At 50.3% G+C, this 27,840-nt stretch overlaps 1 protein-coding gene across 2 annotated transcripts in view; it reads left to right on the top strand.

Moving 5' to 3' along the window:
- Positions 1 to 27,840, top strand: part of DOCK4 (dedicator of cytokinesis 4) — a 318,642-nt gene that overhangs the window by 213,787 nt on the left and 77,015 nt on the right. For both annotated transcript variants that reach the window (XM_045197367.2, XM_045197368.2), the window contains exons 17-25: positions 5,803 to 5,959; positions 11,429 to 11,526; positions 11,634 to 11,717; positions 11,878 to 11,978; positions 13,816 to 13,897; positions 15,172 to 15,342; positions 19,588 to 19,780; positions 24,499 to 24,626; positions 26,625 to 26,759. In XM_045197367.2, the coding sequence (XP_045053302.2) occupies positions 5,803 to 5,959; positions 11,429 to 11,526; positions 11,634 to 11,717; positions 11,878 to 11,978; positions 13,816 to 13,897; positions 15,172 to 15,342; positions 19,588 to 19,780; positions 24,499 to 24,626; positions 26,625 to 26,759 (1,149 nt within the window). The remainder of the gene's footprint in view (positions 1 to 5,802; positions 5,960 to 11,428; positions 11,527 to 11,633; positions 11,718 to 11,877; positions 11,979 to 13,815; positions 13,898 to 15,171; positions 15,343 to 19,587; positions 19,781 to 24,498; positions 24,627 to 26,624; positions 26,760 to 27,840) is intronic.

Raw genomic sequence — 27,840 nt, forward strand, 5'->3', positions numbered from 1 at the left:
CACGTAGGTCATTTTCGATGGGTGCGCCCTTGGACTCAGCCCTCCCACATCCTGGTGTTTACAGGAAGAGGATACTCAGACGAGGTGGGCCAAGATGATCTGAGGGTGATCATTGCAGATTCCTTAAAACGTGGAAAGTTACTAATAACACAGGTCTGGTTAAATAACATGCAATGATTGAAATGCTACGTATTGATTGAAATAATGTTCAGTGGACATTTTTGTATGCATAGAAAAATGTTCATGCTATACTGATAAACCACATTTTATAGAATCATATATTCATGTTTATAAACATGCACATAAAATATATTTATATATATACACATAAGCAACCCAGAATAACCCCAACATGTGTGTATTTACATAGAGAGGTGCTTGCAAAGGTGTCCTAAAATATTAACACTAACTTGAGTTTTATTTTTACATTGCTTGTTTGTCGTTAGTGGTCAGGTGTTATTTTATAACATTAAAGCTTTTATTCATTTTGAAGAAACAAACATTGGAGGAGACCGCAAGTTAGTTTCATGCCCTTTAATTCTGGAGTTTTATCTAACTACAGACCATTTTCCTGTCATGTAACCTTGACTTTCATGTTTATAGTAAGGTTTTAAAGAAACATTGTCTTACATTTTTTAAGCATATTCTGTGTCGTTTGTTGACGAATACCATCTATAAAAGCAAGGGGTGGTAAGAGATGGGAAAAATGCTCTAAAAAGTGTGTGATCTTAGTAAGTTTCGTTCTTTCACTGCATTCTGGTAGGATCGTCGTCTTCTCTCACTTGGTAGGAGTATTTTTGGCTACCCCTCTCCAGCTACCTGCTGGGAAACAAGTTAAGGAAAGAGACTGAAATAATGAGCATAAGAGAATTCATTTTCTGAAAGTCAAGTCTCTTCAAGAGAATGATGGGCGGATCCAGAAAAGGAGGGTGGGACTGAGGGGCTGTGTGCTCAAGTGCCCCTTCTGACCCTTCCATGGAAGGAGTGTTTTCGCTGGGACACCTATTCAGGACGCCTCCGGGCCCAGTATTCATGTATGAATGGATGAGTGTACGTATGTGTGTGCCGTCAGCAAACAACTGAACAAGCAAACAGATACGAATAATAACAATAATGATACAGTCCGCCTTTGAGGCAAATTCATCATTGTTGATTAACATCACCACAGTGGCCCAGCTCGGCCAGGCTGGGGTCTTGCTTATGAGAGAATCGATTCCTTACAGTGCGATTTATTGGCTTCCCAACCTAGAGCATCTGAGCAGGAGAAGGGCCAGGTAAGACACCAGCCAAACAGAGGACGATCCTGTTTCCTGGTTGGGGAGGGGAGGGGTTCATTTAATGCCCTGGCCTACCCTACAGGAGTCTGTGGGTGGATGTTTACTTTCCCACACTCAGCTCAGCCCCTAGTTCAAGGCTGCCTTCTGCTGGTGGACCTGCCCAATGCCACATCTTCTTGTTTTTTGGTCACTTCAACTCCAGTGACGTTTCTTTGTGTTTTGCTTTTCCTTGGGCCTTGCTTCATCCCCTGCCAGCAGGACCCCCCACTTAGGTGCTAAATAAATGATGGATGGATGCAAGGCTGGTGGATGGATGGATGGAATTATTCAGAACCACTTCTAATCAAAAATCTTAAATTCCCAGTATTCTGACGTGGTCTTTCAGCCTTCCAGTTTTCTGACCATACCTGTTTCTTCCATCTTCTTCTCAGTAGACTCACCTGACTGTCTTTTCTTTAGTTCTGCTACGCCTGCATGGGAAGGAAAACCAGCCCTGGGTCAGCCTGTCAACTTTGCCCCGTCCCATCCCCCGTCCCATCCCCTGTGCCGTCCCCCGTCCAGTCCCAGGCAGTTGAGCATTACTGGAGGAGATTATACTGTTGTTCCAGGTCAGGGTCAGCCTGGTGGATGGAGATGCAGGACCCTCAACACTGCAGGCGAACCAATCAGCTCCTTCCTTCCCTGTCCTCGAGGGAGCCATTTATGGGCTCTACCATTCTGCCTACCCCACCACTTCCTGTCTACTTACCAGAGAAGACAGAAGCCGCCAGACACCAGACAGGAACATCCCTCACACGTCCTGTGCGCTCTCCCTTGCCACCTGCAAGCACGGCTGCATCCTCCGCTTCCTTCCTGCTTCCTGTCCTGAGGGCTGCAGGGAGACTCCTCCTCCCCGAGGCTGAGTTTCCCACCTGCTTCCTTCAGGATCTTCCTCCCTCCCGCCCCCCTGACCCCCAGACCCTGCCCCTGCCCGCGTGCCCTCTTCCTTCTGTGTCGATAACTGCTTCCTCCCTTCTGCAGTTTTCTCTCAGTATAGACATACCCGCATCTTTTCCTTTAAAGCAAAAATAAAAACTCGTTAGTGGCACCCACCCTCTGTGACCCCTCCCTGTCACAGCCAGCCTGCATGAAAAGCCACTGTTCAGGCCCTGTCTCTGCTTTTTTGTACCCCGTTTGTTCCCCAGGCTGCTTCTGCCCCTGCTGCTCAAATGGAGTTTCTCCCTCAAAGTCCTCGGCGCCGACCTGGGGGTTAAAGCCTCTTTCAGAATCGGCCCTTACCCGACTTCCCTGTCATGTGTCACTGCCTTGATTGCCCTTCTTCTGGGAAATCTCACACGCCTTGTCCTGCCTGCTGTGTGCCAGGGAGTGTGGTCCTGTGTGCCCTGCTTCTTCTCCCGGGAGGGCTCTCTGTCTCTCCCGCGCTGTACAGGCTGGCGTGGCCGTGGCTTTTCTCCTTTGATGCTCTCTGTCTCTCCCACACTTGGGACCCATCTCGTCCACGCCCATGGTCCACTTGCCACAGCTCAGCTCCTGGCGGCCAGATCTGCGTTTCCAGCCGGGAACTCTGAGCAGCCTCTTGAACACTTTCTGTCGGATTAGCCAGAGACACCTCAAGCTCGGCACATCCCAAATGAAGGTGTTTATCCCTCCTCCATCGTCACTTCTGCTGTGACAGACACCGGCCCTTCATCTTGACTTGTCACCTCACCCTCCGTATCTGAGCCGTTGGCTGCATGACGGCTCAGTCTCGCCTCCTGGATGGTCCTGTAACCCAGGGAACTGAAACCAGAGGCGGCCATCGGGGTCACCTCGGGATTCTCTTAAATGAGAGGTCCAGGGGAGCCCCTACGCTCCAGCCATGCTCAGCTACGTACAGTCGTCTGAATACGCCTGTGCTTGTTTTTGAGCAGATATCTGACTTCCAGAAGCATGGCAAAAGTAGCACAGAAAGTTCCTGTGTGCCTTCACCAGCTTCTCCTTGTGTTAACGTCTTACACAATCACAGCACGTTTGCTGAAACCAGACTCACCATGGCTCAGGACTGCACACCAAACTGTGGTTTCACAAGTTTCTCCACTGGTGTCATTGCTCTGGCAGGGAGCCAGTCCGGTGACATCGAGCTGCCCTGTCTCCGTGGCTCACACACCTGTGCCTTGCCCCAGCGCCTTCCTGTGTGCGGCTGCTCCCCATCGTGTGCCTTTGCCTCCCTGGCCCTCTTGGTGAGCCAGCCCCCCGTTGTTGGGGAGGGGGCAAAATTGCCCCGTTCTGTGGGCCTCCGCCCTGTCCCTGGCAGAGCTGCAGTCTGGCGGTCTTTCGCACAGCTCTGTACTCAGTGCTCACAGGGGACCCTGGAGGACAAGGGACTTGTGACCTTCTTAATGCTGAGTTCAAGGACTGGCAACCAGTAGGAACTGAATACGTGTTTAATAATGACGTTAAGCATGGCTAATTGTACTGAGAGCCCCTAAAAGGGGTTATTTTGCTGCTATAACAGTTTCAATCTGGTTTTGACTAACTGGTAACATTCGGTCCAACCCGATTGTCGAACTGACTGTATTTTTTAATTCTTTACTCCCCGCAAATGACAGACCCCTTCATCTGATTAATATTAATTTATGTATCAGTTATATATTTTCTAAAGATTTTATTAATTTATTTTGAGAGAGAGAGGAAGGGAGAGAGAAAGAGAGGGAGAGAAACACTGATTGGCTGCTTCCCCCACCGCCCTAACTGGGGACCTGGCCCACAGCCCGGGCATGTGCACTGAGCAGGCATGGAAGCGGCAACTTTTTGGCCTGTGGGAGGACTCCCACCCCAGCGAGCCACACCAGCCGGGGCTCTGTGCTAGTTTATTTTTGAATACCTTGTGGATGTCCATCTTTTAATCACCGAGCCTGCATTATTGCAGATGTCACATTCCCGGAGCATTGTCTGTGACCGGCCATCACAGTTCTCTGTCACGTGTCTAGGACGGTGGTCAGAACCACGGTGCATCCTTCATCACTGTACCGAGCAGTCATGAGTCTGGGCAAAGAATAGACGGTCAGGTAGGGTCTAAAATCTCAAAGAGCGTGAGGGCTGACGGCCACCGCGTTTTGTTCTGTCCGAGCCGGCGAGCCCTCTCTCCGGTCCATTCTGAGCCCACTCTGCCGGGCAGTGAAGCAGAGGGCTCCTTCCTGCCTCCCTCCTCTCTAACTTGTAATAAATTAACTCCTTTTATTAAATTAGTAAATGTATAGTGACATATGTCCGTTACAGTGCCACACATGCTGCCCTAAAACTCCTCTGTGCTCTGCCTGTCCGTGCCCCTCCCCACCCAAACCCCGGCCCCCACTGACGGTTTTGCTGTCCCCGTTAATTTGCCCTTCCCAGGAGGTCATAGAGCCGGAGTCATTCAGATCGTAGCCTTTGCAAGACTGGCTTCTTTCTCCTAGTGACACGCGTCTGCGTTTCCTCCACGTGTTTTCATGACTTGGTAACTTACTGCTTTTTAGCACCGAACACTGTTCTCTTTCAGGGTGGACCACAGTTTATCCGTTCCTCAATGGAAGGGCATCTTAGTTGCTTTATTGCATATACATATATTATAAAATCTACTCTTCCATTGAATGGTTTTCCAATCACTAAACTTTTATTTCCTCTAGAACTTAGTCCATGTGTAAATCTGAAAAGACAGCCCTTTCAGCAGATGTGTTTAGCTCTGGGACCGACAGTGGCATCTAGCTGCCTGTCTCTGACATCCCCTTGCTCACTCAGCACTCGTGACCTGAAGAGACAGCGCCTGGCCCCTTCGGAGGCGCCCTGTCCTGGGTCGGTCAGGTGGCTCCCCACAGGGGTGTTCAGCCTGTTGCTCTGACCCTGTGTTCCCGGTGAGGCGCACGTGGAGCCTGGAGGGGTGGCAGGGTCCGGTTCAGCATCTCTGGGAGGGGACCGTGAGGTCGCTCCCTGCAGCACCCCACTTGGGTGCAATGACAGCCCAGCCCCCACCCGCCCCTGTGCTGGGAGCTCCGTCCCCCAGGAGGGGTTCCCCTTGCGCAGTGGGACTACTAGAAAGAGAAGTACTCTTTCCGTAGTCACTATTTTCAAAGTAAGGCATTGTTGAGACGCTGCATCAGATGAGACGGTGAACGACTGTAAGCATTGTTTTTCCACACTCTGTGATCACCGCAAATAAGACTTCCTGAGTGCTCCCCACGTATCAGGCATGGTGTTCAAGGCTTTTTTGTGTTCTGCTTACGACCACATGAGGTTTTCGAGATAGACACGAAGTCCCAAGGGGTTAGGAGACTGGGCACAGTCGCTTGTGTGGGAAGTAATGGAGCTGGGATTCAAACCCAGTCGGTGGTCCCAGTCCAACAGCTGAGCTCTGTTCCTTTTACACATTTTTGCTGCATTTTCTTAAAAACCAGTATCTGCGATGCTGTTTGGGATATTCCCCAGTTGGTAACCCCTAGGGGTGGAAATTATGCTTAACAATTCTCATGCGGTCCCTTCCTCCCTGCCCCCGTGTTGATGTCTTCGACAGTGCGAAGAAAACACGAATCTGCAGGACGCCGCCCGCTACCTCAAACTGCCCTTCTCCAAGGGCCTCCTCCTGGGAAACAGCAGTCAGGCCGTGAAGGCCACAAAGGAGTCTTTCTGGGTCACCTCTTTCCTCTGCTCCACGAAGCTCACACAAAACGGTAACGTAGACGCTCTTCCGTTTGAAAGGCCCTGTGAGAACCCGCTGGCGGGTTTGGCAGGTGTGTTCAGTGAATGCCCGTGTCGCCACCCAGAACCTCGCACTGGAGAAGTGGTTGGCGCTTCGGTGTGGCCCGCTGGCCTGTTAAATGCACGTCATGCAAGGGCCACATAACTGCCCCAGCGTCAGGACCCAAGCACACAGCTCTTCACGTCGACCCTTAAAACCCAGCTGCTTCACGGAAAAGAAGGATATAATACAAGACGAGGAATACCACCCCCTTCCTCTCTCCATAAGCAGTGCTAATTGCAGGCTTTAGAGGAAAGGCTGTTTTTGTTTAATTAGATGATAGGCTTTTCTGGTCTAGCATTCCTTTTTGTGCCAGTTTAGCAAGTTATAGTTCAAAACACAAGAGGTTCTTCTTGGAGACTCGTCGTGAAAACAGTGTCTGACACAGGCAGTAAATTAAACGGGTTTTTGAGTGCTTCACGTTCGCCCCATAAAGCGTCTCGCGGCATCCTGAAAGCCGTGCCAGTAAGTCAGGTTGGTTACGTTGAGAATCACGTCACAGGAAAGTATTGTGTTGTAAAATGCTCCTGGGACCAAACATCTGTACGAGCTCCTGGATTTCTTCCGAGGCTCAGAGCAGCGTGTGCAGCTGGAATGTGTTTCTCTTCTTAGGCATCAGGCAAAAAGTAGCGTGTCACTTCTGACCGCTTTCAAGGTGCCTCTCAGTTTCTCACCCAATTCTCTGTTTACATACACGGGACCTGGACAAATGGTTCTTTCACGTTTGCATTGGTTTTGGGTTCTCCCCTTCCAAAGCATGTTTGGAGTATTTTTAAAAATCAACTGCATGATCTATTTTTGGGAAGCTTGACTGAGGGTTGTTACCACCAAGTTAAGAGATGTCAAGTTATACCAGACTTTATCAGAATTCAGTGGTTAATGATCACGCTTAAGTAAGCCTTGCATTGGCGTAATTTCGTAATGATCATAAAGCATTCGCCAAACCTCAGGTATTTTTTAGGGGGCCAGTCTACCCCATAGAGGTTATGAAGGTCACAAAGTCGGCCTGTTCTCGACTCCCGTAGACAAAGCTTTGATTCATGCTCTGTAGGTTGGTTGTGTATCAGTTATGGAGCATAGGTGCACATTTCGCTGATTGTCTCCGGTAGGATAGTTGCAGATTTATTAGTTATATCCTGCCGTTGTAACAATAACTGTAAACTTACTGCTTAAAACAACAGGAATCTATTACTTTACAATTCTGTCAAGAGTCTGGAGTAGTTTCACTGGGCTAAAACCCAGGAGCCAGGAACAGGGCAGTTTTTCTTCCTGCAGCTCAAGGGGGGGAGCCTTCTGCCTACCCCTGTAGCCTCTAGGGCCCACCTGCATTCCTTCGCCTGTGGCTCCTTCCCCATCTTCTCAGCTCTGTCTGTCTCTGACCATCTTCCATCGGTTTGTTGCTTTTTGTTTAGAGAGAGGGGGAGGGAGGGAGAAAGAGAGGGAGAGAAACATCAATTGGTTGCCATCTGTTATCACCCCGACTGGGGAAGGAACCTGCAACCCAGGCATGTGCCCTGACTGGGAATCGAACTGATGACCTTTCAGTTTGCAGGAAGACACCCAACCTACTGAGCCACACTGGCTAATCCAGGCTCCCCCCCCTAGTTTAAGTACTCAAGTTGAATCACACCTATAACATCTCTTTTGCCATGTAAGGTAAACATATTCACAGGTTCCAGGGACTGGGACAGAGGCATTTGGGGGCCGTTATTCTGCCAGCCACACAAATAACCCTAAAAATGGATTGTCTGCCATTAAAATGTTTAGTCCTTCCTCCTTCAGTTGTTCCAGTTCTTGGGTTTAGCATGTGACGGAGTTGTGAACGTAAGACAGAACCAAATCCTCAGCACTGAAAGTTGCTGTTTTGTAAAAAGCAAAGAACATTTTCAGGTAGATGTGGGTAAATAAACTGTTGGTGCAATCATTATATTAAACATCTCACAGTATAGAAGGCGTATAAGTGCTTAATTATCATTTTGGCTGTAATTAACCGTGTCAACATAAGACAGCTCAAAATGAGCCAGGGAAATGAGTCTTTCCTCGTGGGCGTATTTCAAAGAGATGGGAAGGAGGAAGGAAGTCAGTTGATCTTTCTGAAATTCGCGTGCTCCACGCATCTCTGTCTATAAGTAACCCAGATCCAAATTGCAATTGCTTTCTATTCATTTCCCTCCACTTGGGAAATATGCAAGTCCCATGTCCGTTACCACTGGGCGTTCAGGAAGCAATGTGGCCTCCAGGAACCGTTTCCTAGGGCACATTTGCACTGCAGGCTCCTGCTGCGTGTCTGGCTGCACGCTCTGTTAGCAGCGTTGTTTTGCAGCGGCTGGACCTCCGTCATTGCCAGGCCAGGTAGATATTTTAGGCTTCTTAAGAGTAGGGATCAGGGAAGAAATTATTTTACTTCTTTGTTACCTTGGGTTAGGAAACGCAACTTTTTAAACTGTTGAGAAAAAAGAAAAGCAGTCTTTAAACGTCGTCTGACGATTGTTCAGTTACTGACTTCCCCACAAGCCCTGCTCCCCCTGAAGTGATGGGCGGGTGGCTCGTCCCATCTCTTCCTGAGACTGTGATTTAAAAAAAAAAAATAGAGCGAAGATCCTGTGGTCTACCTGTTTTACAGCTGCCTGCAGGTTAGACATTGAGTGCATATTGAGTGGAATATATAAAATTCACATTTTCAGTAGTAGGTCATAGCTCCCAATTTGCAACAATGTAGCCTCAAACGGCTAAACTGGAGAGCCAAGAGATGATGGCTTCGACTAGACTGAGGACTGTGCCTACGTGATGAATTATGTCCAGACAGACTCGCTCCTTTACTCCTTTTGCTCCAGATCAAGTGAAACCAGAAAGGACACCAGCATTCATGCTGCCTGTCACATACCGACCCCAATAAGCAGAGACAGGGATTGAATCTTTATGGGCACTTTATTCAGATCTGAGAAGATGGTGGGTTCGCACCCTAACAGCCCGTCTTACATTTCCTTCCAAGCCAGCCTGTTTATAACGGGGAATATACAAGCTATGAGGGGGGTTGAAATTCGGGGGAAATTAGATAAAAGGAAACTGCAGCATTCTCGCGCTGGGCAGTTAGCTGTTCCCAGGAGCAGTCACCTGTCTCTCCCTGCAGCATAATGGCCTGGGTGCCTCCACTTGTCCCCAGGCGGTCATCCTGAGCAGTGCCCCAGGAGGTCGGCTGTCTCTCCTGAGAGTTCCTGAAACAATAGTTGTCACGTGTGCATTACCTACTGGGCTTAGTAACTGTTTTCCTTAAACTGAAATTTTCCAACTCTTGAGTCCCCTATCACAAGCAGCATAGAGATGCATGAGACCTGTTGTAGGGAAGATGAACAGCCCCCTTGGTCTGTCTGCACCCTGGCCATCTCTTTCCAGCTCTGCCTGGTTTCCCACAATGGCCTCTGGCCATGGCCCTCTCACCCCCCACTTCGAGGGCCAGGGAGAAGGTAGGAGCGTGGGGACAGTTAGAGGGTGGCAGAGTGGGAGGAGAGTGAACAGGAAGGGAGATACCTTCGGTTCCAGGAGGAGCCACCTCCAGGGGAGGCGTCCTGATGCTGGGCAGGGGCAGGACCCGGGAGCCCACAGGCAGGAGGGTGTCCGGTGTGCGCCCCACCCCTGGGCACCTCACTCCATGGAAACAGCAGAAGTTCACATATAACTGGCCCTCTCTAAAAAGGTCTCCATCGCTCCTCCAGGATGTTTGAGTTAAACACAAGCATTAAGGATTTCCAGGTTTTTCTGTTACGAAAACACCTTCCATCTTTTTTCAAAGTCGGTATTTTTTTACATTCCCTTCTTTTTCTTACTTGAAATTGTCCTTCTGCTTGCATCTCTGTGTGCTGTAGACAGACGTTCCTGGGACTAAATTTCTTTCTTTTACGTGTGTTGGGAAGTTGTTCTCTTGAATCTGGCTGGGGGGAAGGTTGTCGTTCTTTCCTCCCACGGTTCAGATGCTTTTGTCTCATCTCTGTTTGTGGCGTATTTTGTGTCTCGTCATACCTGCTGCCTTGGTTTCTTGTCGATTGTTTGTTTTTTGTTTAATTTGGGGATCTTGTTTCCACATTGGTCTTTCTGTCTCCCAGCACGTACCTCTGGGTCTCTCCAGAAACACATTCTGTGAAGTGGGTTTCTCCCTGTTAGGCCTGCAAAGCTCGCTCGCTCGCTTGCTCTCTGTCTCTCTCTCTGTCTCTCTCTCTCTCTCTGTCTCTCTCGGCTGCTCTGGCCTTGGCCCTGCGGGTCCCTGGCCTCCTGCACCACTGCATCCTTGAGCCTTGTCCCTTCTTCCTGCTCTGCAGTCTCCCTGCTCCCTCTGGAGCCTCAGGCTCTGCAGCCCTGCTGACTTGTGCACTGGGAACAGACGGACGCCTTTGTTCGCGTTCCCACCCCTTCCCAGGACAAACCCAAGTGCTGTTAGTGTAGGAAGCGAGGAAACCGAGGAGCGGGGTCCCGTGTGGGTTGGAGATAGCTGTGGAGTCCGGGACCCGGCCCCTCAGGTCTGAGGGCCTGTAGGTGATCTGACTGCTGGCCAGGCTTGTCATCCCTCTCTAGGGACCTTCTCGTCCTGCTAGGTTTGAGTCACATTGTCAAGAAGGCTTTCATGCCTGTGGGGTTGGTTTGGGCAGAGCTGGGGCCAGTGTGAGTGAAGCACATTCCCAACACTCAAGAAACTCCCACTGTAGCCCTGGCCGGGTGGCTCAGTTGCTTGGAGCATCATCCCACGCTCCAGAAGGTTGTGAGTTCGATCTTGGTCAGGGCACATGACCTAGGTAACGGTTCAATACCCAGTAGGGGATTGAACGGGAGGCAACCAATGAATGTTTCTTTCTCACATTGATGTTTCACTCTCTCCAAAAAACCCAATAAACACATCCTTGAGTGAGGACTGAAAAAAAGAAACTGCCATGTTACTGGGAGGAGGCAGAAAATGACTCAACAAATACTTATCAATGGCCCACCGCAGGGCTGCGCCCACTACAGGCTGGGAGGACAGCCCGGCCGTGTCTCGGGTCTGCAGTCTGGTGGGACAGACAGACAGCTGTAAGAGGGGGATGAATGCTGCTATGACCTGGCAGCATGCCGAAGTGGCTGTTGGCTCAGTCCGGAATGTTCCAGGACAGACTTTATAGACAAAGCCACCGCTCGCTTGGGAGCCAGAGGATGGGTGGGAGTTTGTAAGTCGAGACCACTGGGAAGGGAGATGTCGTTAGAATGTACTAGTAGATGCCAAAACGCCACCTCAGAGAGCTGGTCATGGTGCGGGGCAGCCTGCTGCTCGGGTGACCGGTGGGCACCGTGCGGAGGAGTTCAGCTTTAACCAGCAGAACACTTGGCTGGGAGAGGCTGGCCTCTAGGAAGACGATTCCTTTTCTTTCTGCTTGGGAAGGTGACATGCTCGATCTTCTGAAGTGGAGAACCCACCCAGACAAGATCACAGGCTGCCTCTCGAAATTAAAAGAAATCGACGGCTCGGAGATAGTGAAGGTACACGGGGCGCGTCACCCCCTCGGCAGCTCACGGGACCAGGGGTGTCTGGAGGGGAGGGACGGATGCTACCTGACAGGTTCCTTTCCTTCTTCTTTTCCCGACAGTTTCTGCAAGACACCCTGGATACCTTATTCGGAATTTTAGATGAAAACTCCCAAAAATATGGGTCGAAAGTGTTTGACTCTTTGGTGAGTTTACATTCACTGTAACTACATCTTAACAACATTGTCTCTCAGTCTTCACGAAGGCTGTTTCAGAAACGTACGCTTCATATGTGAGAGTTCACTGAAAAAGAATAAAAACGTCTTGGTTTGCCTTCGGTTTTACAAAGCTCAATTTTCTTTTTAGGTTCACATAATAAATTTGCTGCAAGACAGCAAATTCCATCACTTCAGGCCTGTCATGGACACGTACATAGAGAGTCATTTTGCCGGGGCGCTCGCGTACAGGTGAGACCCCGTCTCCCGAGGTTGGTTTCGAAGCAGTTTCTCTGCAGTTTCAATGTCTGCCTGGCGGAGGCATTGAAAAGGGGGCGAGCAGAGACACCAAGCACAGCCACTGAACTGTCTCTTGAGACAGTATCTTCCTTCCTCACACACCTTGTTTTAATGGCTGGAATTTATTTTGATCAAGAGAACAAAATAGAACTTTCCGAATTCTATTCCTAAAGCATGTTCTTCCTGTCTCTACCTCACCTGAGAATCTTTGGTCTGCGATATCTAGTTATTTTTCCCCTTGGCCGCCAAGAACCTCATGCAGTCACCTCACTTCTGAGCAACTCTGGGTGTCAGTATGATGAAATAGTGAAGGGAGAACAGCCTTTGCCTTCAAATCTTTGTGAATTCATTCGTTCATCCATCTCTTCCTATCGGGTGCCCACTGCATGCCTGGCACCACCCTCTGTGCCAGTAGCACGAAGACCTGGGCCGTGGCTGCAGGTGGTCCGGTCATGGGCTCTACCCCGTGGTTGTCGCTGCCCTCTGAACTGCTCAGCCGTCACTGCCGGCTCAGACCTCGCACGTGGGCTAAGAGGGAGGCGGTGGTGCCGTGCTCCCGCGTCTCTGTCTCTGTCCCATGAGTCACCTTTCCCCTGTTTTTGGCTCTGCTTAAATTCCACCCTGTAGTATGTCCAGTGCCTTATCTCCCCATTCCAGTGCCCCCTGCTCTCCTGCCGTGTTTTTAGCTCATGCCTTAAGCACCTATGGGTGAGTACGTGCACAGTCATGGACCCCCAGGTGTGTGGACAGGGCACGGGCTCAGGGCTTGCCCTGTTCGCCTGTCTGGTGGGGTGGGAAAGCTAGGAGTAATCAGGTGAGCGCTTGCTGCCGTGAACTGGGGTTCTCCCTCCCGGGCGTGTGAGATGTTTGCGTCCGATATTTGCACGGATGCCGCAAGTTTTGCAAGATCTGACCCCCTGTCCACGTGATTTTTGCAGAGGGTGAAATGTGACAGCCGAAGTGGCTTAGACATGTGGGCTGGCGTCTGCCACTCAGTGTACGATTTGGGCCCTCACGCGAGGGGTCCCTGCTTCCAACAGAAATTGTCATGGAAGCTGGAGATGAAGAGTGTCATTTCTATCGCTTATGGTTGGCCAGGGAAGCAGAACGCTAGTGGCCTATGCCGGGGCCACGGGCAGTCAGAGCTCACTGAGGTCAGGAAGCATTGCTCTCCCCGTGGGAGCGCTGTACAGACCGCTCTGTTTCCTGGAAACCAAGCACAGGCCAGTGAGGCTGCAGTCTTGAGAATTAGCGAGGAGAGTGTTAATTCAATTTCTGTTTCTTCAAACAATAAAACTTAGTTGTTCTAGACCTTCGCCTGCCGAGGCATATGGTGACCTTAAGCTTGTTCTTCCTGTGGTCAGAGGCCTGGCTTGATGAGTCCCGGGGGTGGGATTTGAGGTGGGGATGCTCACCTCGGGCCCCCCCAGGACATTTCACCCAGCCCTTTCCCTGGACCCAGCAGGAAATCTTGATCAGTGGTTGCCAGGGTTGGCGGGGACAGCTGTACTTCCCGGCACTTCCTTGGCCAGTCTTTCCCCTGGGCCTGGCGGTCTCCTGTTTGGAAGCTCCCAGAATCCGCCAGATTGTGGGGATATGTCCAGACTGAGGGCGACCTCATTGGCGGGAAAGCTGCTGCTCTTCAGCCTGCAGACTGATAAAAGGGTGACCGAGAGCAGCCCGATAGAAAGAAAACGTGGCCTCGTGAGGAGAACAAGGGCTGGGCTTGGGGGCGTGCACTGGCAGTCAGGGCCGTTGCGCCTCGCTCACCTGTCTCCCCGTGTTCCAGAGACCTCATCAAGGTGCTCAAGTGGTACGTGGACAGGGTCACGGAAGCGGAGCGGCAGGAGCACATCCAGGAGGTGCTGAAGGTAACACGGACACTGGGGTTCCACGCGCTGCTGCGTGGCAGTGCCTCCGAGAGCAGGCCCCCCATGCAGACGGTGACGGGAGGGGGCAGGCACTGGGGTTCTAGTGCCAGGACCTTGCTCACTTTATGGCCGAACCAGGGCAGGTGAAGTTGGACTGGGACTTTGCCGGGCTCCCCCACTGGCACCTGCTTGGGGCTGAATCCCTCCTCCGGGCTCCAGAGCACCTGGAGTGACCTCTGGGGATGGCAGGAGGGCGGGGTAGGACAGAGGACTGCGGCTGGGCAGTTGGGCTTGGCGGCCCCTGGCTCTTGCACTTGCACCCCGACAGATGCTGTCTGCGGGTGATGGGTCTCCCATTTTCAGAGAGCGTGGGTGGCTCAGCTGGGATCCCAGCGAGGGAGCCCGAGGCCTGCCTGGGCCGCCTGCTTTCACGCTGTCCACCCCTCTGGGCCGCACACTCAATTGCTTCTGGAGAGGCTGATAATTGACTTGCCAACATGTCCAAAAAGAACACAGACTCTTAAAGGTGTTGTCCAGGACCTGCGCTGGGCACCTTCTGATCCCTCCTAGGGAGAACCCCCCCATTCGCTCCGCAGGGGAAGGGAGACAGGTGTACGTTTTATAAATCAAGCATTTTGTTAGTTATAAATTGGTCATTTCGGTCTGGTTGCAGGGAAAATACTAAGTGGCAAGAGTACTTACAAGCAAAGCAAAATCATTTCTGTAAACAGACTCTTTGTTAATTTAAAAACCTCTGAGGATTGAAACATTTCATGTCACACTTCTGGAGCATGACAGAATTCTTATTTTTAGTGTATTTAACTTTTTGTCCCCATTACAGTTGACATTCCCTATTCCATTCGTCTCAGGTGTGCCGACAGTGGTTAGACACGCACGTCACCTATAAGGCTAGTGCCCACCTGGCACCACACGGTGACTATGGAATTACCGACCCCATTCCCTAAGCTGCCCGTCACAGCCCCTGACAGTTCTGTGCCTCTCAACCCCTCCCCCTTTCCCACCCAGTCCCCAGCCCCCTCCCCTCTGGCCACCATCAGTGGAGTTTTCAGATGACCTATGCGTTTTCCCTCATGAAGTGTCAGAGAGGAAGAACTCTCTTCCTGTGTATAAACGCTGCTGGACAAACTCCATGTCCTTCGTGCTGAAACCTCTCACTGAAAATCGAATGTGGTGCCGGGGTTCTCGCGTCTGCCCCTGTTCGATAAGTACTGCTGGTCTCCGCGGGAAGGGACGTTCTGGAAATGTCGTTTCAGGCACAAGAGTACCTGTTCAAGTACATCGTGCAGTCCCGGAGGCTGTTCTCCCTGGCCACGGGCGGGCAGAACGAGGACGAGTTCCGCTGCTGCATCCAGGAGCTGCTCCTGTCCGTGCGCTTCTTCCTGTCCCAGGAGAGCAAGGGGTCCGGGGCGCTGTCTCAGTCGCAGGTAATTGCCCCTTGTTGCTGCTGGAGGGGGAGAAATGAGCCCAGCTGTCTGTTTTCCTGTGGTGGCCTCTGTGAAGGTGTTTGCTCCCTGGGGAGTCCAGAGCGGGGCATGCATTTGCGGCCTCGCTGACTTGGAATAGCCCTAACCAGCCAGCCCCCGGGTTCTGAGAGCCCGCAGAGCAGGCGGTGGGCTGTGTCTCCTTGCACGGTCCCATCTGAGTGGAGAGCCTGGTGGCTTGTGTCAGCCTGACCCCAGTTTCTAGGACACGCGCTGATGGTGAGAAGCGCTGTCCCCGTCAGCCTGGCAGATGGAATGCCACTGTGGGAGTTCTTTCCTCGGGCCTAGCTCGCGCTTCCGTCTGTCCACACGGGGCTCATCAGATCAGACTCAGCTCAACTGCGCACTGCTTTGTCTTACTGAACTTGACCCGCGCCGTCCTGGGACTGGCCTCACAGGACCCGCGCTGAGGGGCTGTGGTCAGAATCTCTTACCCGGAGAGTAGCTCCACGTGTTTCGTGGCAGAACGGGACCCACCCACCTTGCAGGCAGCATGGCCTTGAACACGTTCTGAGAGGCGACTCTGAGTGTCTTCCCCCACGTTGCTTAGTCCTTTCCTCATACTCTCCACTCTAACGACTTGGTTGTAACCCTGTCGAGGGAGGAGCAGCCTCTTCGTGACCACCGCCGGAGACGGGGGACTGAGAATCACTGAGAGCTGGGGCACACGCTGGGAGATTAGAAGGTGAAACTCGACCCCACAGAAGAGTGTTACAATTCGTGCCTCTCGACATGTGGAAGGCGTTCTCTGTAATGGCAAAACGCCAGGGACAGACCAGCCCTTTGGTGGTAACGCCCTGCTTTTTCCGACTGTTTGGGAGCTACGCTTGTCTTCCCGGCAGAAGCGGACTCATCTCCCCTCTGGACAAGGATACACTTCAGGCTCTTTTAATCCCCTTATGGCCTCAGTCATCAGTGGTCACTCCCTGCACGTTAGGGACTTCCAGACACCTTGATGTCCCACGGCCCTCAAGGTGAACCCCGCTTTCAGATACTGGAAGAGGGCGGTCCAGCAAACCAGCCATGTGCTCCTTTCGATCAGGTTTCTCAGAAGTTCACTACTTTTACAAAAGCTATTGATGGTTTTTTTTCATCTTCCTTTTAAAATTTTTACCAGTCACAGGGACAAAACTTAACTGCCATCTGAAAAACATTCCCTCACTTTGAAGAGTAGCCTTGAGTCACGATTTCTCAATGAGATGCCTTCCTAGGGAGGCAAGAGATTGTTTTCTTCTTCAAAGGGAGACAAACTCCCTTTGACCTTTGGCCTGTTTCCACGGGTGTCTGCGGCCACCCTGACATGACATGGACCTCCTGTCCAGCCGCGGGACAGAGCAGGTCTCCTAGTGTCTGTTCAGTGTCTTGACCTGACCCTCGAAGCTCTGCCCTTCAATCAGCACAGTGAAGCAACTTTAGCGCCTTCACAGAGTCACACGCTTCCCTTTTTGTCAAGAGGAAATATGTAAAGTATGTACATACGGTTTCTGAGTGGCTTCATAAACTCGGTTGGAGTCGTTCACTTTCATGCAGTTTCCATGCTTGTGAAGGTCGATGTGGTTGTGTTATTTCAGTTTGATGCTAAGAGAAAATTCAGATCAAATGATGCAGTGGCTGGTTTCCTCTACCAGGCAGTGGGGACTTTGTCCCTCTGCATTTTGGGAGGAATGGGAGTGGACACCCCGTTCCCACACCTTGTGGGACCCCACACCTTGTGCTTGAGCCGATGTGTCACTTGTTCATTGCCACCTAGCAGATGGCCATACCTTAATGGCTTTCGGTGTCACCCATTCATTCACCCATTCACGGTTCTGTAGGTTAGAAGGAGTGGCTGCATTTTTTGCTCAGAATCTCCAAGGGCCTTGCTGGGCTGTGGAGAAGAACCCTTCACTGTCAAGGTCTTTCAGGCTTTTGGAAGAAATCAGTCTGCCTGTGTTTGCAGGATCGAGACTCCCGTTTCCTCGCTAACTCTCAGCCAGGGGTGGGGGAGGAAAAGGGTACTCTCAGCTTCTAGAGGCCACACACACTCCTTGGTATGTGGCACCTCCATCCGCAAAGCCAGCAACTGTGTGGAATCTTCCGTCTTTCTGACATTCCCCATCACCCCCTGAGCCAGAGAAAACTTGTTTTCAGGGCTCACATGGTCAGGCCCATTGTGATAACCTCAGTATTTTAAGATCAGCTCCTTAGTGACTTCATTATGTCTGCAGGACCCCTTTCACCACGTAGCATGAAGCACTCGTGGGCACAGCCCTCGGAACAAAGGCGTGGGCGAATCCTGCCTGCCACGTCGGGAGCCAAGGACACCCATTGGCTGCTGTTCAACTCCTAGGCTGCCTCAAGGCAAAAGCCCCGTCCCTTGCTCCCCCCTGCATGATTTCCATGTGGGCTGCAGCCCAGGGCACATTCCGTCTCCTGCAAGCAGAGCAGCCACCTTGGTGGCCCCGGGTGCTGGTCAGCGGATGGTGGCCCCGCAGCCCTGGCCATCCTGGTCCTCGTCAGAGGCTCCTGCAGCTCTCCTGCCCTGTGCCCAGCTCACCCACGACTCTGCTAGGGGAGCCCCGCTCTGGCACAGCTGCTGAGTTAGCTGGACAGTGGCTCTTGGGGACCCCCTCCCTGGGTAGTCCCCCACCCTGAGGATCCCAGGAGAAGAATGACGGGGGAGCTGAGGCCCCAAATCCAGCTTTAAATTCAGAGTCATTGTGTTTCTCAAAAATGTTTCCTTGCTGTTAGGAAGGTCAAAATGAAAGTGAATTTTTTTCGTTTTTATTTTTGCAGCAGAAGTCCTTAGCTTAGATACGCTGGTATATGTCCTTTGGCCCCCATCACAAGCTGTTTATTCCTCCAGCCTTTGCGATATAAGCATCTTGCGCTGCAGACCCATTTGAATGCTTTTTTGAAGTGAAGAGGTATACATAAAGGACGAATGAGTAAATTAAAGGATCCCTGAGGAAAATCAACGTGACTTTTCAATAATCAGAGAGCTGTGCTCATTTTATTTCGTTTCTTTAACTTCATCTGTATGACTCAGCTCTTTGCAGAGTGAGATGAAGGTTACATAAATGTACTTTTTACCAGGGAATACCAGATGATTTATTTTAAATTCATTCGAATTTTTCTATAGTTATTAAGAGTCGAGAAGAACGTAGCTTTTCAGTGGGTCTGCTAGGCCTTTCTGCTGCAGCTGTACAGGTGAACACCACACACTGTCCATGAACTGGAAGTTGAGCCTGAGTTTGGAGCATCAGCACTTGCAGAGCTGACCTACTTTCCGCCCGTGTCAGATCTCGCGGGGAAGCCAGCTGGCGCTCTGCTCGCAGCCTGCTAGGAATGTGCCTGCCCCCCGGGTGGCGGTGAGGCTGGTGACCCATGCATTCACTGCCTCCTTCCGTGGAAGTTTAAAAGGCCGTGCTTGTCCGTTTGTTTTGATGTACAGCCCTAGCTCAGGATTTGAGGTATACCCCTTGGGTTTGATATTACAATATTTTTAATTTTTTTCTTGAAAAAGCAACAATCAGATTTCTTTCTTTACATAAAGAATATTGTTCTTAGTCAGTACATACACTTCTGGGCTTACAATAAATCTTAAAGCAGCCTCAGGGGTTTTTCTGATGATGTTGTCATTTTATAGGTGGTGGGACCGAAACCCAGGAGGCTGGCATGGCCTGTCCAAGGTCACACAGTTGATTAGAACACAAGCCAGCACTATATGTACTTTAGGTCTCCTGATGGCCTGCCCTGGGTTTCCTTTAGTCTTACATTGGGCGCTTTAGGGAGTCCATGTGTTCAGTCTCTGAAAGGCAAATGAGATTTAAACGGGCACTTTAGAGAGTTTCTCCAGGAAGAGATGAAATACGAGGGCGTTCCGGGGCTCGGCGGAGCGTTCTTTCCATCAGCCGTGCCGTATTTCCCTGATTCTGTGGGGTGTTTTGCCAATCACTTTGCTAATGTCAATGATTTTCCAGAATTTCCCAGTTTTTATGTTGTATCTTTGCACATTTCAAAAAAATTGTCTGGTTCTGCTGCCCGTTTTAATTTTAACTTTAGCCTTGCAGCTTCCGCTACCAGATACATTTGACATTGATTTTCCTAGCACGCAAAAGTATTAGTCCCGGTCTTAAACTCCTGGGCACGTTAGAGCCAATTTCTGAGGGCACGTCTGGGAGTTGACTTCAATTTCTTTCTTTTAAGGCCGTGTTTCTGAGCTCCTTCCCAGCCGTGTACTCCGAGCTGTTGAAGCTCTTCGACATCCGGGAAGTGGCCAACTTGGTCCACGACACCCTGGGCAGCCTGCCCACCGTCGTGCACGTGGACGAGACGCTGCAGGCGGTGAAGCTGCAGTGCATCGGCAAGACCGTGGAGAGCCAGCTGTACAGCAACCCAGGTGGGCGGCCCTCCCCAGGGTGCTTCTGGAAGGGCCGAGCTCGCCTCCCGTCGCCCTTGGTCGGCAGAAGCAGTCGGAATAAGGAAACCGGCAGCCACTTTCTCCAAAGCCTTGTGTGTTTGTGTGGTTGGCAGAATGCATTTACTGAGTAGCCAAATACCAGGTTGGCCAAAAAGTCCACATGTTTTTTTCCACAAAAGAAAAGACACATTTTTTCATTTTCACCAATAACTTTATTGATTGGGATGTTTTGAGTGTGTTGGCTGTCTCCCACTATTGGCTTCTAGTGGGTAGAGGCCAGGGGTGCTGCTAAACATCTTCCAATGCATGAGACAGCCCACAGCAAAGCATTCTTTGGCCAAAATGTCAATAGGACTAAGAAACTTTGAAAACCACTTTTGACACGTTTGATCAGCCACAGCACCTTCTCCACACACTGCACAAATCTTTATTTCTGTGTTTCAGTTGCATTTTTACCCTTCTTGAAGTAATAAAGCATAATACGCCAAAAATGTTGCATCTCTTCTTCCATCTTTGGTGTTACTATGCCTTCACAAAAGTTCACCAATTTTGGTAAGTTTTTTAAAATTCACACTGATATGACAGCTGTCACAATACCATGTAACAAAATTGTTCGGAATGAAGTTAAAGACAACTAAGCACTAATACAGGAAAAAAGAACTTTTTGGCCAACCCATACAAAAGTATGGCTATTCCAACTTTATTTCTACAAGGAAAGAAAATCCTCCTGATGAGTGATTTTAATCACTATAGTGTATGGTACACTTTCTTATTACAGATTTTTTTTTAATGTTCACCAAAATTTAACATTTTCTTTCCGGAAGTTTACAGGGACCTGGTTTGATCCTAGTTTGTTTGTCTCCTGACCGTTCTCCATCTATCTGTGGTCTGACACGGGGTGGAAGTTCGGATGGATTGTCAATTTTCATTTTCTCCTACTAGCATGTGACTCATGGCAGCAGTTACTAAATTTACTCTGTCACATGCCTATTATTACATCCCATCGCCTCTTGTGTTTTCCCAGTTTTTCCTGAGATAGCAGGTATGCTCGTCAGAAAGTCTAGTAAGTTGCTATCAGGATTACCAAACTTGAAAACGGACGTTCTGTGGCGAGTTACCTTTCCACGTGAGCGCATATACGGACGGTATTTTTGAAATAGGGTTTCGAATATAGTAAACAAACCTTTGTCCACGTTTTTTATTGCAAAAGTTTTAGACATAAGAGAATAGAGCATAATATGAACAAATCATTAACAAGTTTTAGCAATATTGGGCATTTGTGTTTTAGGCCTTTTGTGAAGAAATTGTTCATTATCAACCGACCCGGGCTCAGCTGGGCAGACCCGCTTCCCTCAGAGAAAGTCCCACTGTCTGCGAGTCCCGTTCCTACTTTCCATGCCTTTATTACGAAGATCTAAAAATGCATTATTTTTTCATCTTTTAGTGTTTATGTGACATTATGCAGAGTTTTTTTTTTTTACTAAAACTCATATTTACGCATGCTGCTAGATACAGCTGTAGTTCATTCACTTTTTACTGGTGTACAGCGGACTCTAAACAAGTGATTATCATATCATGGGATGTGATAGTAGTTGTTCTAGGGGGCGTGTGCGGGGGGCCGTGCCGCAGGGAGACCTGAGTGAGCCTTGGGGTTCATCCCACCCCCTTACCTTTGGTCAGGGGTCTGTGTGCTGACGTAACTCAGGTTTCTTTCTAGGCCAGGTCTCTGTTCTGAGCTCCATACCTGAGTGGCATCTCTATCTTTATACTCTTTCCCACTTGTGGGTACTCCGAAGTGGTTTGGTTTTACTCTGGGGAGGGTACTCCATGGTGGAGGCGTCCTCAGGCATCCGATCCAGTGGGTGAGATCTGGAAGCTGCCCGGAGGTCCTCCTTAGCCCTCTACGAGGCCTTTTGCTGTGCTGCTGACACCGTCTGCTTCCCGCCGTAGCCATGGAATCCCTGGCATCCCGTCCCCACACCCACCCAGTGCTCTCTGCCCTCCAGCATCTGACGGCTTATTGGCCTGCTGTGACATCACAGTTCAGTTCCTGGTGGCTTTGACCCCGGCGGCCCACCCCATTTCTGGTCTCAGGTGTGTTCTGCAGGGCTACTTTGTCTCTGCACCCAACTCTGTGCAGCTGTGTGTGCAGCCAGTGCGACCCCTCACACTGTCACCTCCTGAGCTGCCCCGGGGCCGCTGCTGGGGTCCCGCTCACACCCAGCCTGGGCTGGGGACCTGGTTCTGTACAACCGCTGGCAACCCTGCACGCCACCCCAAGGTTCACAGACCTCACTCCCATGGGGACAGACCCTTCCTCCAGGGATCCTGGTCTAAAGCTTTGTCGAAACAGGCAGCAAAGGTTATGACTTGCCTCAGAATGAACCTCAAGGAAGAAACCTACCTGTGGTTCTCAGCCCCACTTCCACTGAGGATTATATATGGGAGCTGGCCTCATCCATTCAAGTGGGTCCTGGCAAAACCGAAAGAACCAGAGGGTGACTCCCTTGTACACTCAGCTGGACACCCGATATCGCAGTCTCGTCTGAGACACGGCTGTGAGTGTGCTGGCCCTTGGGGCCACATCCAGCGTAGCAGCGTCTGCTGTTAATGTACAGCAAGTTCATGTTCGTGCAACTGTGGGCTTCCTCCCTCCCTCCCTGCCTCTGTTCGTTCCTTCCTTCTTTCCTTCCTTCCTGCTTTTAAAGGTAAGAATTAGCATTTTCGCCAGTCAGCGTGTTTGGCATTTGCCCACTGATTCCATCATTTTACGGGTGGGCATTGCCCATAATGCAAGAGAGTCGGCTCTGCAGGCCATCTCGTCGCGCATCTCTTTTTAGAGACACCACACACGAATTACTTGTCTGCCTTACTGACTTTTTGCACAGTAGCTATTTTCCTACCAGTTGGTTGCAAATTGAATTTTTAGAAATCCAATCCCACCGGCTGCAGGAATGATCAGATAAGCCCTATCTTCCTCTCTAATTATACAGCATCGCTAGGCAGCGGCTCCTGTCATTTAACCTTTCTTTTTCCTTTTCCTTGCTTCTTTTTGTCAAGTAATTGATTTATAAATAAGTATTTAAGTTCCTTAGTCATGCTAACTTTAGAGGAAGCCTGCTGTGAACTATTTCACAATCTTGGATTTTAATATTCTTTGTTTGCTTTTTTAAAGGGAAGAATACATCTCCCTTGTGTGGTTTGTTTTGGTGGTAAACCTGAGGCCAGACCTCTTTGGGCTGGTAGCCCCGTGCCAGGCATTAAAGAAATAGATTCCAAACCTCACTGCTAACAGAGACCAAGAAGGCAACAGAGAGAAATCGGGCGCTTCCCCAGCTGTGAACTCTTAGTTTGCGTCCCTTGTGGCTTTTATCGGGGTGCAGTCTCAGGCGTTTCCCTGTGGCTACACCTTATTACGCTGCCTAGGAAGCCAGTATAGTGTTGAGTCGAACAGGTGCAATTGGCCATCCTTGCCTCATTCTTAATCATAAGGAGAAAGCTTTCAGCCTTGCACGGTTAAGCATTATGTTAGCCTAAGGCAGGCCCTTCACAAAGGAGTCACAGCATCAGAGCAAGTGGGGCCCTTCCGAGCACACACCCCGTGCCTGTCCAGGTTGCACGCCCGTGACCCTGGTCTCGGAAGGAAGAAGGGACCCTTGGAGATTAACCAGATGATGGCAGAAACAGGAAAACTGAATAGAAGTCTTAGAGGGTAAAGTAAGGAAATTGCCCAGAAAGTTGGACAAAAAGACGTTTTAGAAATCCGGAAAAAATAGAAGATAGTTGAAGAGATTCATGACGTGAATATGAGTGAAGTTCCAGGCACAGGACAGAAAAAAAGGAAAGGAAAGGAAATAATTGCAGGAATAATTCAAGGCGAGTTCCCCCAACTGAAGGGTATGCGTTTATGGATTGAAAAGACCAAGGCAAGCAATAAGTTTGAAATTTTGAATTACCAGGAATAGTTCCCAAAAGCTTTCAAAAAGAGATGAACAAAACCCAGCAAGAATCTGATCAGGTAAAAGGGTTGGAAATCAGAATGGCAGCAAACCCCAAATGTTAACTTCGCCAGAAATTGTGCTGCGACTCTTGAGAAGCTGGGAACAGAGAAAAGAATAAAACAAACTAAATCTTATGCACCATAGTAGGAAGTCAGAAGATGATCTGTCTCAGCAATTTTCAACCTTTTTCACCTCACAGCGCATGTAAATTAATTACTGAAATTCTGCAGCCCACAAAAACTACATTTTTTGCTGACCTGACAAAAACGATGAAGTGTAATTTTGGTTCATTCACACCAGACACCTATTGTTGTGTTGGCTGTTGGCATTTTTTAATTTGACCATCTAAGGGAAACGGGGTCAGCGCCCCTGACTAAATAGTCAGGTGTTGCGTGTTTTAAACAGTCTTGCAGCACACTGGTTGAAAATCAGCACCCAGCAAGAGAAGCGTGGCATTTCGGTAATTTGTAGGTAAAACTTCTTATTTTTTTAAAACCCTACTTCAGTAAAAGTGAAAAGCCTTGAGTTCAGGAATCCTGGGTCGGGAAAAGGAACTACTGTTTGTTCGTTTTCTCCCATCGCCCTTGTAGAACAAACACCTTTTTAAGGACACACGCCGATGGCGCGCCAGCCCTTACGCGCATCTGAACGCTCGCAGTGAGAGGAAGGGCTGATGCCAATGGCTTCTCTCTGCAGATTCCAGGTGCATCCTGCTGCCCGTGGTCTTGCACCACCTGCACATGCACTTACAGGAGCAGAAGGACCTGATCGCCTGCGCCCGCATCCTTAGCAACGTGTTCTGTCTCATCAAGAAGAACAGCTCCGTGAGTAAATGCTGTCCTCGTGTGTCGTTCCCACCAAGGGGCTCCTGGGGGTCGGCAAAGCCTTGAATGTCTTCAAAGAAACCACGCCCCCGACACTCCTGCTTCTGCATCCAGCTGGGTGGGACTTTGTGTTTTTCCTTCGGAGGAGTTTTTTTTTTTAACCTTGTGGGGTTGCTGTAACCCCACATAACCTGGGTTTCCTAAACTTGTAGTTCAAGAAGGAACTGAGCCCCAGTTAGGAAAATTAGAATTCTCGGAGCCTCCCACGAGTGTCTTTGATCTCGACATGTTGAAGGCACTGTAGCGAGAACAAACGCCCGCTTGCACAGGGGTGTGTTTGGGGCCTGGTCTGTGCAAGGCTGCCGGATGGGGACGCTTGGAGCGCGGCCCCGGCCTGCAGGCCCGGCCGTGGAGGCTGTGGATCCAGGGAGCCCAGGAGCCTGGGCATCTTGCCCTCTGACTGCTCGGCCCTCCCAGGGCTCACTGACTTGCTGTGCGTTTGAGAAGCCTTTCAATGCCTGGCTCTTGATGTAAGGGCATTGATAAGTGGTTGAGTGCAAGTCGAGAAGAGCCACATGCTTGCTTGCACGGGGAACGAGGCGGGGTCGTCACAGCCATGGCCCCGGGGTCTCAGGTGGAATCCACGTGCGGGGGATACCCTGCTCGGGGTCTGTCTGTCTGCAGCTGTCTACTGGGCCTGTGCTCATCTGTCCCAGTGACGGTGACTGCTGAGACATCTGTCTCTCTGCCTCCGAGTGACGGCTGTGCTACCGTGTCCCTATCTTTGTCACTCCCATGACAGCCATCTGAAGGGCTCGACAGTCAGTTGACATGGGACTCCAGGAAAGTGATGGAGAAAAGTTCCCAGCAGTGTGGGAACAGAGCTGGCACTAGAGAACCCTGTGTCTGCAGGTATAAGGGAACCTGGCCAGGAGGGCGGGGATTTATGCGCAGCCTCAGGACCCCCAGCCCCACAGGTGATCTGGGACCAGGGAAGAGTGGGACCAGGGGAAGGCATGAGGTCTGCCTTAAAACTTCCTCCATCTGATCCAGCCGAGTCGCTGTGCAGCGCCCAGCTAGCGCGCCTTCACAGTGCGAACAGCACGCTGAAGACAGACGGCGTGGTAGAGGAGGGGTGCTTACCATTTCTCCTGTTTCCCTGTGGACGTCGCCGTCTGTGTTTGGGTTGCGCTGATGAGGAACTCAGAGCAGGAACTCTGCCCTGGGAAGGGAACCTTGGTGGTTCTCTTACAAGTGTGAGGAAGTTTATCGTATCAGTCTAGCCAACGAGCTCTTTCCAACTCACACTTCCTAAGTGTTTGTTTCCTTTGCTGGGCCGATCTCCTTGGTAGGGAGCATTTATGTGTACAGAGCTTCATCGTGGACAGAAGGTGTGAAAGAACCCCGATTCACTGGGACGGTGCACGCAGAGCAGCCTGGGTTTCCCTCTCAGCCAGTCCCCACCTTGGTCCTGACGTTAGGCTCCCCCTGTAGCTGATGGCATTTATCTGGTCTCAGTGCTTTTGCTACGGTTTCCGTGTAGGGTGCTTTAAAAAAATCATTGTTATAGAAATAGTCATTGGCACTTAAAATAGAGTTTTGGAAAATGACCTGTGCAATTTGTGTTAAGAAGAATAATTGTAAGCACAATCTGAGATTTAAAAAAAAAAAAACAAAAAAAAACATGGACTTTTGAAACCAAGAGGACGCAAGTCAGGCCCAGGAAGGCGAGCTGCCTGGCACGAGCTCGCACCACACGTGTTCGTGGGGCCGTGTGCGTGGGTATGCTGTTAACGTCTCCATGCTTTGTCTTCTGTAAAGGGAGGTCATTCACTTCGGTGACTCCGTGAGGTCCGGGTCTCTCAAAGCTCTCGAGCTGTCTGACTCCTGGATCCTGCATCTGGAAATGTGCTTTTCCCCCTCGTCTGGTCAAGACAGACCGATGTGCCGACGCAGCCAGGACGTCCTGAACACACTGTGTCTCCTTTTTCTCTGAAGGAAAAGTCCGTGCTGGAGGAGATAGACGTGATAGTGGCCAGCCTGCTGGACACCCTGCTGAGAACCATCTTGGAGATCACCAGTCGCCCGCAGCCGTCCGGCTCCTCCACGCGGCTGCAGTTCCAGGACGTCACTGTACGGTCACAGAGCGGACGGCCCCTGGGACCGCGCGTGGGGGCGCTGGTCAGAGTGTCCGTCGCTTTGGGTGGGGGGCTGCTGCAAAAATCCGGGGAGAGTCCTCCCTGCGCCTCTGCCTTGGGGGGGCCTCTGGGCCATGCTCAGGTGTGGGCCGTTGCAAACCAAGCTGCTCTGCACACCTGTGTGCAGCTGTGAGTGAGGCCGGTGTCTCCTTCCTCTGGGACCAGCTCCAGGAGGACAGCAGCCAGGTTGTGCGCTCATTCCGTGTTTCGTTTTTTTAGGAAGCTGCCAAATTGTTTTCTAGAGTGGCTGTATCGTTTTCGTTCTCCCTTCCACAGTGGGTGGGTAATCCCGTTTCTCAATACCCTGACCAGCATTTGACGCATCAGAGAGGATAGTGAGGGTTGTGGCGGTTTTAATTTGCACTTCCCTCGTGGCCGAACGCCTCCCGCATGCTTGTTTGCCATCTGGGTCTCCTCGTCAGGAGACTGCCTCTTTGTGTCCTTGCCCCTGTTTCTAATTGAATTGCTTTTTACTATTGAATGTTGAGCTCTAAGAGGTCTTTATATAATCGAGGTGTTAGTCCTCTTTTGAATACTTGGCTCACAGATGTTTTCACGCACTCTATAGCTTGTTTTAGTTTTTTTTTTTTTATTCTTTTCACAGGGTCTTTTTTTAAAGCAAAATTTTAAAATTTCGATCAAGTCCAATTTATCAGTTTTCCCTTTTATGGACCTGACTTTTGATATCAAGTTTAAGAACTCCTTTTGTCTGACCCTATATCCTAAGGGTTATCTTCTAGTTTTTTTCCTAAAAGTATCATAGTTGTATATTCTACATTTAAGCCCTTGAACCATTCTGAGTTGTGCTTAGCGGGAGGAGTAGGGACAAGTACATCCACACCATCTTCCCAAAAGCGAGAGCAAGTCTCCTCCATCACGGTGTTGAGGACAATGCTCTCACTGCTTCCTGGCCACACGGCTCTGACGTAGTTCTGAAGTGACGACGGTCCAGCAAACAAAACACAGTGAAGCCTGAACGTGGTTGAAGGCGGCCTGAAGTCAAAAGCTGAGACAGT

The sequence above is a fragment of the Desmodus rotundus genome, chromosome 6 (genome assembly GCF_022682495.2).
Source record: "Desmodus rotundus isolate HL8 chromosome 6, HLdesRot8A.1, whole genome shotgun sequence".
Classification (NCBI taxonomy): domain Eukaryota; kingdom Metazoa; phylum Chordata; class Mammalia; order Chiroptera; family Phyllostomidae; genus Desmodus; species Desmodus rotundus.